Below are 21,381 nucleotides of genomic sequence, written 5' to 3' on the forward strand. Positions count from 1 at the left end.
AGGACACACAGATGGTATATAGGAGTGTGTGATGCGATGAACAGGAGGCCCTGCTGATGTGAACAGGATCAAGTGGAGTCCTGCGTTAACAACAGGAGAGCCTTTGTGTCGCCATGAGGCACCGGGCCTGAGGCAGCATAGGTCATGTGAATTGTCAGTGTTCATCACCACGGCCGGTGTGGACATCATTGTTCCATTACAACAACATGGCAACATTTCGTGACAGAGTTCATGATTGGACACACCATTAGAGCTGTGCTCATCAAACTAAGTCTTGTCTTTGACTCATTAATGAACTTCATTACCCCTAAGTAGAAGTTCTTCTTTAAATAGAAATGGGGATTTGATTTTCTTAGACGAGGCCCACGTGCAGGGACCCACCACGCCCACAGTTCAGCACTTGATTTATTTCACTGTCTTCTGCAGAACTGCATGACTTGGAAGTGAAGTTTTCGAATCCCCAGCCAACAAATCAGGCAGCCATGCACGTCTTACCACGGCCCAGAGCCGCTTCTTCCACTGTATTTTTGGACCGAGATCAAGCCGAGCACGATGACCTCTACCCCAGAACTAAACATAACTCATGAGAGCAGTTATCCAGAATCAGAAGAACTGACTCATTGGTCATCATCCCTTCAATGCGAGTTGGGCAGGGCCGGTCCTGTTGTCCCATGGCATTCACTGAAGATTGATTTATAAATCCCACAACAGACTTTTATTATGGAAATATGACTTCATATCACAGACATACACATAGCTGGTTTCAAGTGTTACGTTACGTTTCATGACATTAAAGTATAAAGACTTTGCATTGAACAAAACACTTCATTGCCATCAGCATGTCTATTATGACCAAACAAAAGATTTTGAATTCAGAGCAGGCAAAATAATGTGGTTGTGTACGAGACTACATCGACACCATGAAGTAGCTGTAATAATTATCTTGTGTCTTAATGTTTACCATCCCCACTATGTCTATCACTGACAACAGTACAATGTTCATGTTCATGGTGTCCAGTGTTGCAGATGGTACAGTTCACCTTTCATATGAGCATGTCTGATCACGGTTCTTAACTTACATTGAGGTGAAAATGTTTAAACTTTTACAATTACAACAAATTTAGTGTTATGCAAATGTAATTAACAAAAGTTGCATACTTTTATCAACATAGAAATGTAACACGATGGATGGAACCTGGACAAACAGTTGTATGATATTTATTAACAAATGAATTCATGTAAATATAAAAAGTCTTAAGCTAAGAAAGTTGTGTACATTGTTTTTTTGGAGTTCATATTCAACACATTCCTCGAAGCGATAGCCACGGTACAGACAGGAAGCATCACGAGGCCTGAATAATACATGGGATGGAGCAGATGGGCAGGTGAAACGAGCATTTTTCAAAAGCAGAACTTCTCTGGAGGCAGAAATAATCTCCGTGGTTGAGTTAATCACCAGGGGTCAGAACCAATCAGTACCTGCTTTGTTAAATAGTTTGAAGCTCGATGAGGTGCAAGAGGAGCGATGCCATTTGGAGATGGTGGTCACTAAATCTAGCCAAGCTGCAATATCTAATACATTGGCCTGTTTGGCAAATTTATGTTAAAACTCAGAAGGTCAGTCAATAACCATGGAAGAAAAGTGCCGGTAAATGCAAACGTGTCATGCTGCTTTTCCTCTGTTACAGATAATGCAGATGGAGAACTCGGCTGATCAACATCCACTGATTAATTCATTCTACTTCACCACTGACTCATTCCTACTTGTGAACAGAGAGGCCATAATAATCTGACCCCTTCGTTCAGGCCCATCACACCCAGACGCGGCACGGTAACGTTCATCAACGCATCCTCACAAAAAGGCCGGTGCTAAAGGTTTGGTGACGCAGTGACTGTGTGCATGCATAGTGGATGTTCTACTGTAGTAGGCTAGCTAATGGCTAACTGCTAGCCAGCCATTATATACCTAGACAGCCACAATGATGATCGAATAGCTTTTGGTCACTAAAAGGGACAATAGGTAACCAATCACTCAAAGTGTTAAAAGTAGATGGTAAAACACGTTAGGACTCCCAAGAGGGTTTTAGTTGTCAAGGTGTCATGGTTGGGTATCATTGGCTTATTTAATTTACTGTTCATTCTGCTGTAATCATTCTTCTTGTCTTTAGAGGTTTGTGAACCTTCATTCTTAAGTTTGGCCGAAGCTAGCATGAAGCGGAACAACAGGCGGAATAATTGCAGCATCCAAGAGGACTTTCTCCCGATGCGTAGCCATAAACTGAATGTTTTATATTCCTGACGCAATCCATCGAAGGATATTGATACATTTATTTGGTAATTTCTGCTTGATTTACATAACCCTTTGTCACTCAGCCAAGGGCCTCTGCCCAAATCTGAGTTTTCAGGCCACAGAAACTACAGACAACTAGTGATAAATCAGAAATGCAAGCTTCAACGTGTCCCTTACACTCATCTATCTTTTGTAGCCAGCCTGCTGACATTTCATAAATGAAGATATGAGAAATCTTCATGATTATAGACTCTTTCCTTTCCCCAAAGAGCTTTAACTCAACCCAATAGATTATTTCCACTGTCTTCATCACATTCTATTGACATATTGTACAAACACATCCCACTACATATTTGAGGCATGTATGTTTGGTACTCTGAGGTCAGTTGTTTGAATAGCATGCATTGGTAGTGGAGGGCTGGTGTAGATTCATCCTTTGTCCTGTTTAGTGCGATATGCCGGCTTCTAGGCGGTCAAATGCTGAGCTCCTTTTTTCTGTATAGGCGCCACACTGGCAAACCTACTGTGAGCTTATCTGTAGCACAAACTAGCTGTGCTCACTGGTCGACAAAGTTTACCTGATAGGTCAGCTGATGGCCATTGTCCCAGGCATACAGAACCTTCTCCTTGGGGTTGTAGTCAATCTGGGTGGTGAAGGAGTACTCGTTGGTGAAGGGCAGGCGTGGGATGGCATCACTGTTGGTGTGGGTGTCGTAAGCATAGCTCACCTCCCCTTCTTTCTGGTTGTACACATTGACGACGTACAAGACCCCACAGATGATGAAGCAGTTCCCATAAGAGTTCCTCTTGAGACCTGTCCTCCAGGTTGTTTCCTTTTTCAAGGACAGGTCTCCGGGATCCAGTTTACTGATGACAATCATCTCTTGCTGGTTGTAGTCATAGTCCATGGAAGGATAGATTACCCACAGGCCGCTTTCATCCACTGCAAAGTCAATGTCTGAGTGGCCCCTCCATTTCCAGGGGGTGGTGTCCTCGTAAACCACGTCATGCAGCAGTGTCCAGGCCGCCACGTATCGCATCCTCAGATCATACTTGATGATGTTCTTGGTGAAGGCTCTGTTGTAGTAGAAGGCTCCGTTATAAACGACATGGCCTGTTCCTATCCAGTTATACGGCAGCTTGAAAAGGTTGCTCCAGCGGCCTAGGATAAATGAGAACAGTATGTTAGCCTAGCCTATTTATTATGAATGACTATATTGTTGTCATTTGCCAAGGAACACATTCTAGTGTCCAACCAGACGATTCAAACCATTATAGCCAATATCAGGAGTGTCTCTTGTACCACCAGCCTTCTACTGCTTTACCAACATAAGCTGATTCTGCTCATAAACACCTTGTACCAAAAGGGATTACTTTTTGTGTATATAGCAGAACTGTGTGTGTGTGTGTGTGTGTGTGTGTGTGTGTGTGTGTGTGTGTGTGTGTGTGTGTGTGTGTGTGTGTGTGTGTGTGTGTGTGTGTGTGTGTGTGTGTGTGTGTGTGTGTGTGTGTGTGTGTGTGTGTGTGTGTGTGTGTGTGTGTGTGTGTGTGTGTGTGTGTGTGTGTGTGTCAGTGGAAATGGTTGATGGGTGATTAATATGTCAACAGCCAGCTTTGCAATAGGAAGGATAATGTGGTGAGCAAGTCGTTGTATTTAAGACCCCTCTGTTATGCTTATTTAGACATTATCTTTTACACATTATGAGTTGGAGACACCCAGCTGTGTGTATGTTGTACTATCAGTATGCCCCCCAAAGAGCCAATGACGATGTTTTTACAATGGCAGACTGTGTACACACCGGCTTAATGTGACAGTGACACAGTGTGTTTAGGAGTTCCCTCCTGAACAAACACGTGGAGTACTGTAGCTGTGATTCTCTAATCACACCCCATCTGCTATCTTAACCTTGTAACCTCAGGAAGTCTGATATCAATAATGATAATAAACGAAGAGCACAGTGAAGGACAAAAACAGCGTGCAGTAAAACCTCCTCCATGACAACCACCCCCATCCCTTAGGCCAGCCCCTCTCTTAATCCCTCTCCACTGGGCCCAGTTGAAAAGAGAGAACATGTCAGGGAACAGCAGGCGGCACCGCCACTCAACAAGATACCTAGTCATCCGCACATAGCCGTGTGCTCGCCGCACCACAGGATGCCTCACATGTAAGAAAGCCTATTGTCCAAACACATCTAGATCAACAAGCCAAGTCCTACAAGGGAGATCATCTTAACTCTCTCAGAGAGTGTAATCCAATTCCTCAGTTGATTGGGACATGGAGGGAGTTGGTTTTCCCACAACCAAGACCTGCATTCCACAGATCTCATCAGTCTCACTGAGCCTGTTGGATAATCAGCATTAATCAATGTCAACAATGTTATTACAGAAAACAAGCAGGCTGATGCTTGAGCTAAACCATGTATTGGACAAAAATGGTGTTCTGAGTTAGATGATGAAGAAGATTGGTGTCAGTCGGTAAACATCGTAATGAAACGCAACAGAAATGTTAGTAAAGGCTTTCGAATCATCCAAAGTGTCAGTTTCAGATTTAGAGCCAGATCACTTTAGATAAAGATCTGTGACATTTCAATATATTTATCAACCTCATAAACTCAAGGCGGTTGACATGGTTGTGTCCATTGCTTAGTGACACTTTGCTAAGGGTGTTGTAAGTGGATTAGATGAGGCAGCGCAGTGGACTACACTATCTTCATGTATTTAAGTGTTTTACTTTATACAGTATTAGGAATCGACACATTTTGGTGGGTCGTCAGAAATGTCACATTTTGTTTGGTTCTTTGGTTTCTGTAAGGGTTCAAGAACATGACTCACAATACAGACTGTAGACTGATATATGTTTCTGAAGACTGAGACTTAAGATTAGCAAGTAGAGCCAAAGAACCAACCACTATCTCACCACCAGATGGACCAGACTGGAATGAACATCTTCATGACAATAATGAATTCAGGGCCTGTCCTGTCTCATGATTTTGTGCTGCCGGTCTTTCCTGAGGTGAAAGTCTCTCTCCTGCATCTTGCTGCACTTTGTGTGCACATCATCACCTTTTGACATTCCTTCCTGGCTGAACAAGTATCAGGAAGGCACAGAGGAGGCCCACAACTTGATCACAGAGCAGAAGATTAACATGTTGCAGTACATGGGTGGGTGCCATCAACAGGCCCATCAAATGGAGCACACCTTGTTTGAAGTTTTCCAGGTTGCGAAACTCCACCAGGTTGTTGCCATAGTAATAGTTGGTGACATAGATCTTGTTGTCTTTAGCCAGGGGGTCCTTCATCCAGGCCCCCTCGTTACGTCCGTAACTGTGCTGCTTCTCCGGCTGCTCGATGGAAGCTAGCGTCCCTTCACAGTTCAGGATCTTCCCTGGACAAAAGAAACAAGCCTGAATTGAACTTGTACGCTTGGAAAGAATGACTTGCATAAACATGGGCTTAGTTCAATAGATTTTACACTCGTAATTTTCTTGGCTGAGTGAACCTATGTACTTTGCTGCTGTTAAACTGGCCTGTGCCCCTGCGCTCACAGCCTACGACACAATGCTGGCTGTCTTCAAACGGGTACCTGCTCTGTGGAGAGTGGGCCGACTGTTGTTATTGGAATTGTCCAGCAGCAGCACTATGGTCGGAGCGGGTCTTTCAGAAGCTGGTGTGCTCTGTGTGGCCACAGTGGTGGTTGTTGTAGTGGTGGTGGTCGTAGTTGGGGTGGTGGTGATGTCGGCGGTGGCCATAGTGGTGGCGATGGCTTCGGCCTCCTTGGCCTCCATGGTGTCCAGGATCATTTCAGCTCCTCCGTCCTCAGATTGGCTTTCTGTGACGTGGTGGACTGTGTATGTTTTGGCAGGGTGGTCTGGGGAGTGCAGAGGAAGCAGAGTCAGACCAAGAAGAAATCAAAGTCTCTACAAAGCCAGTTTTCAAACATGGTCAGTCAGTCCTGATGCCGAGTAGCACTGTTCACTTTCTGTGTGTGTGTGTGTGTGTGAGAGAGACATCTCAACCTTTCATGATGGCTTCATCACTAAAATGAGTCTGCCTATTTGGAAAAGGTTAATGTCACATCTCTGACCTTATTCATTCAAAATACACTGAACACATGATGGTCTAAATACAGTCACAAAATACACTGATACACTAAATACAGTCCAAACATGGCTTCATGTTTTTTATTTGGAGGCTTCAATATTCCCCTTTGTTCTTTTGAGAAACTGTCAGCCGGCTGAATGAAAGACATCTGAGCAGAGGGAGCTGCTCTCGTCTGCTCCACACTCTCTTCACGTTCTGTGCTGCCGGACAGATGTGACGGGATGAAGCTTCGCTACATAAGCAGCGAATTCTCTGAACACATTCACCCGATGAAAGCTTGAGTGGAAACAATATTTGGAAAACCTTTTTACAATTAACAGTAGAGGGTTTCTGAGATCTTTTCAGATCCATGTGGTACCTGAGATTAGATGTGACTCTCATGCACAACAAAGCAACATATCTGTCACATCCCGTGTATCTCAGGTTGAGTGTAGGTGATGAAGGTGAGAGCCCATGAAAGCTAGTTGTTAATGGACGTGACATCCTTCTGTGTTGAGTCAAGCAGATGGGACACATCTTGTTTGAGTTCTGTTACTTTATTACAATACAGATCAAAGACACCATTCAAATATTTTGAATGGTGATGAAGTATTTCTAAAGGACCATACAAGATTTTGTATGCCTTGGTCCACGAATGTTTAACATATGTGCAGATAATATCTAAATAGTCTTTGAGGTTTCTGGAAATGAACAAAAGAATACTATGAACACACACTCTATTAAGACTAGACCTTTCAAATCAATCTGCAGTAAATGCTGTATTCACGTCCCGATTGGTAACAGTTCGTACAAAGGGTAACACACCTCAATTTCAATCTGACGGATGATCAGCAGCTGATTCAGTCGAATGAGAGTAGCAAGGCAGGTGAAGCTAGTGGGCAACATGTCCCCTTATTCTACAACTTCCGACAAGACGTCGCTCAACAGCAACTCGTCTGTGCTGAGGCCAGTAGCTGATGACTGTGTCACACTGGGCATCTCCCAGTGAGAATAAACCTAAAGTACAAAGAGAGGCATTGCAGCATAAAGGCGTATGAACCTTTCCAGAGTGAATCAACTAATAATAGCAACGTTTCCTACATCCTGCTCTTTGTCAGAGATTATGGAAATGCTGCTGACTGGTTTCAGTGATTTGACAAGGGTGGCTGGACTCGCTGAGCTTCACATACATGGTAGAACACACGGTCTGACAGCGTCATGTGCGTGTGCCCTGTGCAAACGCAGCATACCTATTCATTCAACTAGAGTAAAGAGGATTGGAAGGAATTGGGAAATGTTTTCTCTGCAGTGGAGAGGGTCCCCACACATTGTTGTGAGGAGTGACGCTGAGGCATGTCATGGACATGGCAGAGCTCCATTGAGACAGCATTCCATCAGCTCCATGTATTTTGTCAATAAAAGATTTGGATTTCCTGCTCGCTGAATGTGCACCGGCAATCCAATCCTCCGCTGACTAGACCAGCTTTGCAAAAAACAACACTGGAGTAAATCTTATTGAAGGGATCTAGTGTGACACACAGCTACGGAGTCCCTGTTTTATTGCCTCTCACTGACATGTAAAGTTAGCAATACAGGTCCAGCCTTATCTCACACTTGCGTAAAACACTTTACACTGTCCTGTATTTGAAAGTAAGCCCAGCTAATAACCATCTTCACCGTGTCGGTGAGAGAGCACAGCTGTGGCTGCTGGCTGATCCGGATTCTGCAAAGAAACTCATCTGGATCATTTTCAACGCCCACGGGCGGATCACACAGATGATCACACAGACGATCGCACATAGATGCGAGTGCAAACTCAGCTGAAGTGCAGGCACAAGGTTTTCTTTAGCACAGAGAGGACGGCCTTGAACACACCACTGGGCTGTGTCTCACCTTCTCCGTGCTCGATGCTGGTCTTGGCCGCCTTGTAGTATGTGATGCCCCTCACCACACCGGGCTGGTGGCCAACCGCCTTGGCTTTGGCCGTAGGGTCGGGCTTGACCAGCTTCCCAGCTTTAATGACCTCTTTCTTCGGCTTTACGACCTTTTCTTTGGGTGGTTTCAGAGGGGGTTTGGCCGCAGGGGTCTTTTTGTTGGGTGCTTTTACGTCCACCTTGGTTTTCTCACCAGTGGTGTCCTGTAAAATGCAAAAATCAGATGACACTACGTAAAGAAACTGGGTGGCTTTATAAAGTCACTGGAAGTATTTAGCTTCAGTAGGTCTCCTGTGGCTAGTTTGATTATGACTTGTGATAGCCCCATTGATAATGTCTTACAGTATGTGCATAGAAAACATATATTATCATACAAATGCTTGTACTACTATGTTCTACAGGTATAAGAGTTTACATGTTAACTGTTACTGCTGCCAGTGCTGCTGCTGACACTGACACCTGTATGTTTATTATTTAGGCTCAAAATCCACAATGTGATACGAGTGCATAGAACAGTATCCATGAGCGCAAAACCATACTCACCAGGGAGTATTTCTACTCTGAGCGCACGGGACCGTATCTGTGAGAGGAAAGGCCTATTCGCATTTCCTCCTAGTGCACCACTGCCGTTCTGCGAGCACATTAGCCACTGTCCTCGCCTCCAAAGCCTCAAAACTCAACTTGATGACTGAGCGAACCAGAGCACTAATGCTCTCTCGCAAGTATGGTTTTGTGCAATCATAATATATGTGGGCAAAGTATTGTCGCCACACACACACACACACACACACACACACACACACACACACACACACACACACACACACACACACACACACACACACACACACACACACACACACACACACACACACACTAGTTTTTCTAACCTGTACTTTGCTCTCAGCTGAGTCTTTCTGCAGCAGCTGCAGACTGAGGCTGGAGATCTCCTTCTTGATGCTCATCATAATGTTGGAGTAGTTCTCATATCTCTTGAACTGGTTGGTGAGGCTCACCATGCTGTCCCGGACAAATTCATTATCCCGTGTAAGGTTTGTCTTGATTGTCTGCAAGACAGCATCATAACTGTCAAAGTACTTGTTTAATAACATCAGCTGTTATTTAGAAGTCACACTAATTCAGTACTCTGTCAGTCGACTGTATATCGTGTTTATTGTGCGCACCTCTTCCAGGTTGTTCATCTGCGACACCACCTTGTTGATGTAGGAGTGGACCTTCATCAGATCCATGCTGTAGAGGGTTCCCTCGAGGAGGTCCACCATCGATTGGAGCTGGTCGTTCATACCATGAAAGAGAACGAGCGTCATTAACTATCTCCTGAACACAATGCTGACGGATTTATGTGCCTCCGTTTAACCGCAGCAATCTCTTAAGTGATCTCCCAGATCAATGCTCTAATTACCAGTGTTGTGCTCTCAGCCTGGGCTTCAGTCGAATCATTTTCAACCTCTCCTTTTCGATTGACTCATTTCCTTAAAAGGTGCATTGGGCGGATCCATAGATCAGACATCTGGAACCACGTTTAGTTCCATACGGTACATACCGTGCGTCTCCAGCCTATGAAACATGACGGTGCGCTGTAGGCGTGTGCAGAGGTGCGCTGGCTGCTCAGCAAGGATTCTGATAACATCAGACTGAGGCGAGGTCACAGAGTTGAATAAGGATCAGTTATGCTTTTAAATTGGAGGGATCTTTTCTTTAATTTCACTGATGACTTTTCTCCATCATTACTGTCCCTGCTCAGTAACAAATGGCAATAACTGTTCAGTGAAAGAGGAAAGAAAGTGGCCTTATACTTGACTATTTGTCCATTATGGCTGTGCCTGAGGTTTGACCTGTTTCATGATTCTTAATATATTGATCATTTTCTTGATTCAGTGTTTCGTCTATAAAATGTCACAAAAAAGTAAGTGTCCACAACAATTTCCAAAATCCTAATGAAATTGAATCATATTGCAATTTCTTTTTTTTGCAACAGTTTAAAATCCAGAGACATGTTGCGTGCTTCCAACACATCAACTTCCAGGACATTTCACTCCCACCCACCACTGTCACGAGATGAGCACTGTTACTCCCTCCACCTGTCAGTGGTCATCATGTTATCGCTGTAGGAGATTTGAGATGTCTTTGGTGACCCCTAGTTGTCAAATGTGTTTAAAAGTGACGTGATAGACGTAATTCTCAGCATCAGAATCATTTGAATCATGTGGCTTTACGCTGCATCTGCTGACCTTTAGTAACTCAGGGGCCTGTTTCTTCAGCTTCTCCATCTTCCACTCGTTCTCACAGGGGTTGAGGGAGGACGGCGGGGCCGTGCACGAGCACTTGCAGTCGGACCCGGAGCTGACCGTCTCCACGGTGTAGAAGTCCTCCACACGTACACTGCCACTTCGCAGCCGCAGGCAGGCGTCCTTGCTCAGGGGGCGCATGATGCACTTACAGCGGCAGTCGGAGCCTTCTGAAGTCATCCGGACGGGCTCGGTCTCCCCAAAGATCTGGAAAAGGCAACATGGTTTGTGTGGCATTAGAACGCGTCTCCTGTGAATGTACGTCATTTCTGTTAGTAAAGACAAAATGTGACATTGTTTTTAGCAACCGACTATGACTGTTGTCAGTGTTTTTGAGAGGCAGAGAGGAAGAGAGAGCACCAGAGCAAATCTATGTGCTGTACTCAGCTCTACCATGGATTCACATTTTGCTCATTGGAAATAATTTTTAAAACTCTACATGTCAGTCAGAATTGATTATGTGGCAGGCCACTGCAAATAAATCAATGTCTGGGAAACACTGAGAAATGTCAGAGGACATCAGTCCTTCGATGAGGCCCAGGACAGGTTTGTCTTCACGAAAGTGGTCTGAGTCATGGGATCTCAGTGTCCTCAGTGTGTCCTGGACCCCATGTGACCATCTCTCCTGCGCCACTCAACCTACATCCCCTGCCTTCACAAATCACATAAACTGCCTTTGTCCACGAGTGCACCAAACCTCTTCTGATTGGGTTTGTCTCGAACATGACAAAGAACAAACCCAGTCTGCAATGTTTTGATTTCTTGTTCTTCGCTCAGTTCCCAGCAGACGAAAGGTCTTTGCACACTAGACATGTTTATTCACATCTTTCCATCCTGTATCCAGGTTTCGCTTCCAACATGTACACAACACATCTAACCAATCAGCATGGACGTTGTTGGAGACATCCCCTTCAAAACATTCAACATGGTGGATGGCTTGATCCTTTTCTTTTCACAGATCTCTGTTCTTTCTCATAAAAGGGAAATTTCCTCTGCAACTACTCCTGCGAGGTCGCTGCAGTTCTTCAAACGGTGCTGCGGACTTCCTGGTATCCGCCCTGAAGTGGAGCAGATCACTGATCACATGTGGTCAGAGACAGACCCTGCGTCTCGCCCAATGCCCCATCCAGCCCCCTTGTGAGCCCTAAATGATAAGCGGAATAAACAATGGATGGATGGAGACACGTGGAAATGCATTCTCATGTCACATACTACCATCAGATCACCCAAGATGCATATTAACACCAGGTATCAACACGGCCTTAGATGCATGAAGTGGCAATGTTGCAACTAGCAGCTTCAGGGCAGAGCAGGAGTTCAACACCTCAGAGTACAGTGTGTACTTATACTTATTCAACCCTATAAAATACATCCTTCCTTCAGTGGAGAGTTCTCCCAGTCATCTATTCCATTAGTCCAACCCCTGCTGGACTTCCCTTTCTGTAGAAGGAAAACAAAGGCAAGGGAGGAAAATAACCCTGAAGAATAATCACATGTTCCCCCTCTGTGAAACGTTAGCCTGCGTGACTCAGAGGAAAGCCTCTGAGACAAACATAACTCATACGAGTCCTGCATCACCAGCTGGCCTTTGGCTGCCATGTATGATGAAAGAGCTTTGGCAGGCCATGTTCTTGGCTTACTTAGAAAACAGGAAGCAAAGCATGGCAGCCTGAGCGCGCACACATTCCTGTGTGAGACGTGCGAGCTGGCATACGGAGGAGATTCACAGAGGAATCCAGCTACACAATGCTGATGTGGTGATGGTGAGTTGGCAGCCGTCGGCTGAGAACTACATTTCTCCTTTGTGTTGATTAAATCCATCTTTTCTTATTTGACAGGGAAGACTGCAGACTTGTAAATTGGTTTAGCAACAGCTGTGTCTTTCAATGGACCCTTTTGGCCGCCTTGTTGTTTGGTAGCTGATATGAATAGAGATGTGTTCAGACAGAAGGGAAATGACTGCTCATAATGTCAGAGCAAGACAGAGATGTAAACGGTGCGGGAGAAAATGTAGATGTAGGCAGAGCGGTTAAAAATGATTTTTTTGTCTCTGGTGGATACATTTAAAGAGGACAGAAGAAAGAGGAGAGAAATGTATTTTTCCTGATGAATTTGGAGATTAGAAAGTTAGCGTTCATACAAACACATTTTGAAAACTGCGTCCATCTTTTAGATATCTACATTTCTAGAGGGGGAATAAAAATGCACGGCAGAAACATTCCCTCAAATAAAGTTTGCAGATTAAAGTTAAAGTTTGCTCCATGCTCAGTCGAACAACATCTTTAGACCTCTGGCTCCATCGTGATACTGAATCGATATTTATGATCCATGTAAGAACGGAGATGATGAGATAGAGATGAACTAGAGATGCAACCAACCTTCTCTCTCAACCATCATGAAGTGACATCATCCATATCTGAGGATGGCAGTTAACACATCTGGACCGGTCAACAGCTGTAGTGCAACTTTTAATGTCGGTTCAACACTGAGTGCACACGTACCATGACCAGCACATCAAACAGTAAAGAAGCCATTATTGGTGGTTGTTTTTTTCAATTATTATTCATAAATGAATGATGGTGTTTGTAAATGTCCTGATTTTGGATTCCCTATGGAATACGAAAATAATGAATGATACACAGATATCTTTTGTTTCCCCTGCCAGTAGCCAGACCAGAGGGTGCTAATGAAGGTCTGTTGGTTGGTGTTCCATCTGTCCTGTGTTGGTAGTCTCAGTCTTGCTTTCAGTCCATGGGCACATCTTAGTGATGTCATCATTTACAATCATGGCAGTTGGATGATGAGTTGGAGGAGCGTTGGGCTGTCATCTCTCTCTGGTGAGATTTAGTGTCTATAAACCACTGCACAGATGCACAAGTGGTATCACTTCTGACATTCTTCATCCCGTACTCTTGTGACTGACTGGTTGGATGTAGGACCATTGGACTTACTATGTGAACAATACAAGTAATATGTGGACAAACGTAAGGAAACAGTGTCAATAGTAGTGAAGCAGTTGTGCGTCTTGCCTACAATCAAAACATAACTCCAACTGATTTTATGCATGAAGGTTAATTCACCCGTTAGGGGCAGTACAGCCTGTAGAAACAGTTTACAGTATAATGCCATATCACTACCAGTTATAACATATAACTTGCATTACACACTTGGCCCAGGAGCTTGAAAGACCTCGACTGAAAGACGGGCATTCACCAAACATTGAGGGTCTTGACCCATAGAATCTCTCAAGGTCAATATACTGGATCTCCACCTCTGTAGCTTCTATTTGGACTTTTAAAATCTGTGTCTTGTGAGTTCGTCAATTTTATGCAAAGCTAAATGGCTGTGGGGAAAATGCCAAAAATATTAATAAAAGAGAAAATGATTGTATATTGATATACATTATTAAATAGTTAAATCTGGGATGTCTTCTGGCAGCTCTGCACTGGGCTTATTGAAGGTGAGGGGGGCTCATTAGTGAAGGAATGCAGGCTGAGTGATGGGGGAAGATGTGGAGGGGTGTGTGCTTCCCCCTCCATTACTGGGAGGGGGTCTGATACAGGGCAGGACTCCTGTGTGCAGAGCCGGACCAGTCCTGACCCATGTCAAGCGAAAAGGCAGCAGGTTGACAAATGCTACAGCCACATGAAAACAGAGTGGATTAGCAGATTAAACTCTTTGACTATGGCCCTGCTGGTTCGCATTGTTCAAGCCCGGCCAAACAACGACTGCGACAGCAACTTCAGCTTAAGTTGCTCTAAGATGTAGAAGGCAGAGACATTCCGGGCAGATTTACTTTGGTCCTTCATGATTAGTCAAGAGAGCTTCGCAGTGGGAGAAACATTTGGCAGCAGCGCATCATGAAAAACCCAAATCCTTCTGCCAATCAGAGCAGCTTCCTCCTCCCCCTGTCACATCCCATGTGCCAGTGTGCCCAACTGACTTCCAGCATCTCGGGCCGAGCTGACCTACCAGCATGAGGACAGGCAGCACAATTAAGAGCGCTAATAATTAAGAGGACAGAGTATTTAACGCATGCTTTGGCTCTGACCTTTCAAGTGCAGTCAAGTTCCAGGTCAGAAAGGTACGGCTCAAACATGAACTCATGTCTGCACAATACAGGGACCGGAGCCTGTGCACTGCAGAGAGCTCTATTAGATCAACGGCTGAAGCCTCCAACAGCTAACACGCCCTGACAGTGATGAAGTGAAACCATTTGTGCTCAGAATTCTTAAAGATGTATTACAAAGGTCTCTGCCTTCGTTAGCCTCAGAGTTGAAGTCGGTGTTCCAGTAGTGCTGGCCCTTTGTATCTGTATCTGCAGATGAACTAGGACATCCTCGGCCTTTAGTGCTGCGAGCGGGTCATCACTGGTCAGTGCAGGTATCCTGTGGCAAACCGCTGTGATTCTTAACACACTCTCTGAACTCTTTCCCCACAAACGCACAGAAAGGCACCACGAATTCTAATCAGCCTTAAGCCCATTGAGCTTGTGATGTTAGTGGTTTTAAAGGGCCGACTGTCCCTTTAAAATCCTCCTCATCTCCTGTCAGGGGCACTCGGGACCAAACCCATGCAGGGTCCACATTCCGGTCCAGTCCACCTGATTTGTATCTAATTAGCTGAGCTTATGATAAACAGTCTGACTGTGTCACTATAAAGATTAACTTGGAATTCTTCTAAAACCTTGGGGCTGGAGATGAGCCACGGGGTCGGGGGCTGAGACTGAAACAAAAACACTGGCATTAGCACGGGGACGTTAATTAGCTGAGCACAAAGTGTATCAAGCACTTGCTGCTTTCGGGGACACACCTCTACATTCCTGCTGGTCTGTGTATGTGTTCATAGTCTCTCTGAACTCTTCACACTTTGTTGCACATGATGCCTAAAACACACTGATATATATATATATATATATATATATATATTGTTCTTGATGAAATTACTATTTCACTAAACTAATGCATTACAGTTGTGAAGAGTCCTCTCCAGCCACAGTTACACAGTAAGAACTAAGCCTTTACTTACACATTGGATTTGTTTCTCCACAATCAGTCTGTTTGGAAGGTATAAAGAATTCCTCTCGACCAGATACAAGATCACACTGTCAATAAGATCCACATAGCTGTCTCTCTAAAAAGTCCTGATGTATGAACACTTTCAATGATTTATGTTCAACCTTGCAATTTTGTCAAAACAACGTACTTTTTCTGCTAATTTGACCAATCACAGTAGTTCCCCACACAAAAACGTTCAGCCGACCTTCCTTGTTTCTGGTTGTGCAGATGCACACGTGTGACATGAACATTGCACACGTACCTACTAAACTTCCTGCTGAAGCCAGTGGAAGCAACTCCCTGATGGTAAATTGTGTTGTGCAACGCTGGAGTAAAACCTCAAAACCACACTTTTCTACACACTCCAGATTGGCAACAACAGACAAATCACCTGACAGAGGCTGCTAGGTCCACACACACACACACACACACACACACACACACACACACACACACACACACACACACACACACACACACACAATCCATCGTCTACCGCTTTATCCATTGTGGGTCGCAGGGGGGGCTGGAGTCAAACCCAGCTGACATTGGGCGAGAAAAATCTACACAAAAACAATTCAAATGTTTGCAGTGTATATTTGCTCCAACAATTTATTTGCAAAAAGACAATTAAAAAATGGCAGCATGTGTTCCACACACACACATTCACAAAGAGACGCTCCCCTATCAGTGAACGTCTGGAGACCTCATGAATGAGCGATGGAGTCAAATATCTTCTGCCCCACAGATGTTTGTGTTATTATCATCATCAAAAAGCTGCAGCGTTTATCACGAACAGATACTGCACTCCATGACAGAACAATCCATCCAACACAATTATGAATAAGTTGACCCTCTGGTGGGAAGTGTTAGCAGAGAAGATGATTAGAAGCCACTTGGAGAGCGATTGTGCTCCGTGATATCCTGCTGGCTTAGGCGGAAGCAGGGTATTGTTTTCAGCCTTGTCCCTTTGTGTGTGTGTGTGTGTGTGTACAAAATAACTCAACAATACATACAACAATACAGATTTTTATCGAACTTTGTGGAAATATTTCATGGGAGGGAAAAGCAGAACAATGAAAAGTCTAGAATGTGGATCAGTCACTCAGACCAGTCCATGGCCCGGTCATGTGAGGCTTCCCACTGGCCGATGCCCCAGAATCACTGTATTTGACTCTCTACAGTCGGATCATGTTGACACATCTCGCACGTTGAGGGTCTCATCCAAAGCTGAACGTTACCATACTTATATGTCCGAGCGCCGATCTCACACTTATCGCACCCAGAGTGCCGTGATCCAACACGCTGTTCACTCCAGCCGACTGGGCATCCCACTCTGCTGGCTCCTTCTCCCTCGCCCCCTGCCGACATTGCACAGATTGACCTTGTGTGTTCACAACCAACACACGAAGCAGGTGCACATAGTTTCCCACGCCCCCCTCTGGTGCCCTCGCGGCCCTCGGTGCTCTCCTCTCCGCGGGCTCTGTCTGCGTTAATGCCAGTGGCACCAGAGAGACTGACTGGGCGTCTACTGTGGTGACCAAGACATGACATGTAGTAGCTAAGAGATTAAATACTGTATAATATATAATAGGCTATATTAAAGGAGCTATTTGTATGTCTGGCTGTTGCTAGGTAGCGGAGCTCTAAAAGATGTGGCCTTTCATGCCACCTTCCCTGTGTCTCTGTCAAGTTACCGTTTGGGATCCTTGTGTTTTGATTATCTTGACTTTGTTATTTCCTGTTTTATTTTGAAGCCACTGTCCTTGTGTCTCTGCACTTCCTGTCCCCCCTGTTTCCCTGTGATGGTCTGCACCTGTTCCTGCGGAGTCTCACCTGGGTCTGATCCTCTCCGCCCTCCCGTCTGTCTGCTCTCTGTTCTGCATCTGTGTTGGCTGGAATCATCTGACTGACTGAGCCTGCAAACTTTTTCTACAGGTAATCCAAAAGCAATAGTGGTTGTGAGTTATTTTGCTGCACACTTTAACCCTGCAGTGGATTCTTGTTTTTTAAGGTAAGTGACCCGTACCAGCCCATAAAACTACGATAACCATACATGCGCCGATGAGCTTTTCTACACAGATCATCAACCTGAGGTCTGACGCTCCGCTCGCCTCCAATGACGGTGCCAACATGTCTGGCACACCAGTGACAACTGTTGGAAAGTTTTCTTGAAATGTTTCATGTCCTGCATTTGCAACTTTTCATGTACACTATGAAATACAAGTGTAACAATGTTACACATTTGGCTGAAAGTCACTTAGTTTTTTCTGACCCTTGAAACGTATTTAACATAACAAAGAACACGACAGTGTGTCGCCCACACCAGGTCTCACAGCTGTGTTTTGAAAACCACCCACATAGACAGTATGTAAGTATAGACCTGCTCCGGGTGGTGTTCCTGCTGTTACTATTACTACTGTACTTGTTGTTACTAATATGACACACACACACACACACACACACACTCTTGTGGTACCGACGTCAGGGGCGATTCGGGGTTCAGACCTGCTCTACACCCTGAGCTCAACAGAAAACACTATCTGGTTACAACATTTTCATTTTCAACATTTCACACCACATTTAATTTTTGTGATGTCAGACATTAATAAGTCGGTAATTGCATCTAAATTCTAGAAAAGAAAATGCTGAACTGTGTTTCAACCCATCCCAACATTTCTTTTCCTCAGAATGAAGTGGAGATTCAACTCTGCACTGACGCACATCACTGTACACAAACAACAACAACAACTACTGTACCACACGACGACACACTGCTCTCACTGCTGCTGACGCTACATGACCACCAGAACATTGCAGCCATATGTGTTTTGCAGATCGTTCCGACAACGTCCAACAACATCATTGTGCTTCTATAACAGCCCCCACTCCTCTGGTGTCTGCCCCCCCCCCCCCCCCCCCCCGTTTTGTTCCCATCCGACCACAGGAGCATTGGAGGGGTCCAACTCTGGTGCTGGGTGGTGAGGCTTGGCTTGGTGCTGCTCCAGTTCCTCCCAGAGATCGGGGCTTCTTTACAGAGCTTTGTGCACTTGGTAGACGGGACACCAACATCTCACAGAGCTGTGGCCTTCACAGGCACAAGGGCGTCCACACGGCACACCACTAAGAGCCTTGCTGCTCCTGACACTGCCCCATGCTGCTTCTGTTACTCTTCACTTCAGTAACTCCCACAGCCTCTGATTGTGTCCAGCGGACAGTCACACACCATACTTGGTCATACAGTACACAGACGACAGTGGCTCTGCTCTTCACGTGGAATGTTCGCCCTACATGTGTTTTATCTCCCGTGTGTGTGTGTGTGTGTGTGTGTGCGTGTGTGTGTGTGTGTGTGTGTGTGTGTGTGTGTGTGTGTGTGTGTGTGTTAGACTGCGGGAGAGTTTGGGGGGTGGGGGTCACTGGAGTCCAGCAGCTGCACAAACAAGCACAACCAGATATTAGTTCCCCCACAGTGCCATCTCTGCTGCATCGGGTCTGTACAAAGCAGAGGCATCATTTCATAACCCTGTTGTTACCCATGACACACAGACGCCCTCACTGGGAGGATTTCCTCCAGTCACAAAGAATGACACATAACAGTCTGCAGCCTTTGGACATCATGTCAGGACAACATGTCGAGGTCTGACTGGAGGAACATGTTGGGTCCTGGTCAACACACAGAGGCACCATGACTGGACCCATGGTGCAGGTGAGAGGAGAGACTGTCCTACTGTCCTACTGTAGATGAATACACTGACCGTCCCTGACCCAGCACCGCACTGCAGACGTGCACAGACCTCCTGAATGAAGCCAGTGACACTTGACCTCTCGTCTGTCCTACCTTGCTCTGTGAAGACGCATCCTGGCACAACACCAACAGGCAGGCCAACAGGTTCGTGTATCTCCACATCTTCTCTCTGAGTCGCTGTCGGATCCGAAGCGTCCGTCACTGCATCCAGTCCATATGGCGAAGTCCTGCGCCTACACCAGCTCCATCTCCACCGCCTGTGTCCGTCTGTCTGCACGGAGGATGGTGGGTGTGAGGCTGTGAGCGCGCGGCGCTCTGGTGCGTCTGCGCTCACGCGCTCTGACTTCAGTCCCCCCCCCCCCACACACACACACACGCACACACACACACAGTCTCTGTACAATACACACGAGTCAGAACTGAATCGTTGCATGATTGGATGCTTTAATGAATGTTTCTTATATAGAAAAACTTTGGACAGTGTGACTTCGTCTAGAGTAAAACGGACGGCGACACTCCCTGCAGGAATCTGAAGGGCGTTAGCGCCATCAGCTGGACAGTTCTTATCTTACACCTGTCACCTCCCAGTGAGAGCGAGTCAGATGTCCCAGGTTCTTCAGTGTGGACACGAGATAATAATAATAATAATAATAATAATAATAATTATAATAATTATAATTATTATAATAATAATTTAATTGATGGTCTCTTCATGGGAGGGGAGAGAGATCAGACTTTGAAGCAACAGTCGTTTGTCTGTGTCGGTCCTCACTGAGCTGCAGTATCACCCCCTCCACCCTCCACCCTCATCTCCTCACTGAGCTGCAGTATCACCCCCTCCACCCTCCACCCTCATCTCATCACTGAGCTGCAGTATCACCCCTCCACCCTCCACCCTCCACCCTCATCTCATCACTGAGCTGCAGTATCACCCCTCCACCCTCCACCCTCATCTCCTCACTGAGCTGCAGTATCACCCCCTCCACCCTCCACCCTCATCTCATCACTGAGCTGCAGTATCACCCCTCCACCCTCCACCCTCATCTCCTCACTGAGCTGCAGTATCACCCCTCCACCCTCCACCCTCATCTCCTCACTGAGCTGCAGTATCACCCCCTCCACCCTCCACCCTCATCTCCTCACTGAGCTGCAGTATCACCCCTCCACCCTCCACCCTCATCTCCTCACTGAGCTGCAGTATCACCCCTCCACCCTCCACCCTCCACCCTCATCTCCTCACTGAGCTTCAGTATCACCCCCTCCACCCTCATCTCCTCAATGAGCTGCAGTATCACCCCCTCCACCCTCATCTCCTCAATGAGCTGCAGTATCACCCCCTCCACCCTCCACCCTCATCTCCTCAATGAGCTGCAGTATCACCCCCTCCACCCTCATCTCCTCACGAGCTGCAGTATCACCCCTCCACCCTCCACCCTCCACCCTCATCTCCTCACTGAGCTGCAGTATCACACCTCCACCCTCCACCCTCATCTCCTCACTGAGCTGCAGTATCACCCCCTCCACCCTCCACCCTCATCTCCTCACTGAGCTGCAGTATCACCCCTCCACCCTCACCTCCTCAATGAGCTGCAGTATCACCCCTCCACCCTCCACCCTCCACCCTCATCTCCTCACTGAGCTGCAGTATCACCCCTCCACCCTCCACCCTCATCTCCTCACTGAGCTTCAGTATCACCCCCTCCACCCTCATCTCCTCAATGAGCTGCAGTATCACCCCCTCCACCCTCATCTCCTCACGAGCTGCAGTATCACCCCTCCACCCTCCACCCTCCACCCTCATCTCCTCACTGAGCTGCAGTATCACCCCTCCACCCTCACCTCCTCAATGAGCTGCAGTATCACCCCCTCCACCCTCCACCCTCATCTCCTCACTGAGCTGCAGTATCACCCCCTCCACCCTCTACCCTCATCTCCTCACTGAGCTGCAGTATCACCCCTCCACCCT

General features: G+C 46.1%; 1 protein-coding gene across 1 annotated transcript; it reads right to left on the reverse strand.

Moving 5' to 3' along the window:
* Positions 1 to 692: 692 nt before the first annotated feature.
* On the reverse strand, positions 693 to 19,729 carry olfml2a (olfactomedin-like 2A). The gene is made up of 8 exons (XM_035640745.2): positions 19,509 to 19,729; positions 10,557 to 10,820; positions 9,489 to 9,596; positions 9,195 to 9,371; positions 8,264 to 8,507; positions 5,874 to 6,158; positions 5,490 to 5,675; positions 693 to 3,452 (listed from the first exon to the last, which is right to left on the reverse strand). The coding sequence occupies exons 1-8, from the start codon at positions 19,575 to 19,577 to the stop codon at positions 2,848 to 2,850; spliced, it is 1,938 nt and encodes a 645-aa protein (XP_035496638.1). The 5' UTR covers positions 19,578 to 19,729; the 3' UTR covers positions 693 to 2,847.
* Between the last annotated feature and the right edge of the window lie 1,652 nt (positions 19,730 to 21,381).

The sequence above is a fragment of the Scophthalmus maximus genome, chromosome 3 (genome assembly GCF_022379125.1).
Source record: "Scophthalmus maximus strain ysfricsl-2021 chromosome 3, ASM2237912v1, whole genome shotgun sequence".
Taxonomy (NCBI): Eukaryota; Metazoa; Chordata; class Actinopteri; order Pleuronectiformes; family Scophthalmidae; genus Scophthalmus; species Scophthalmus maximus.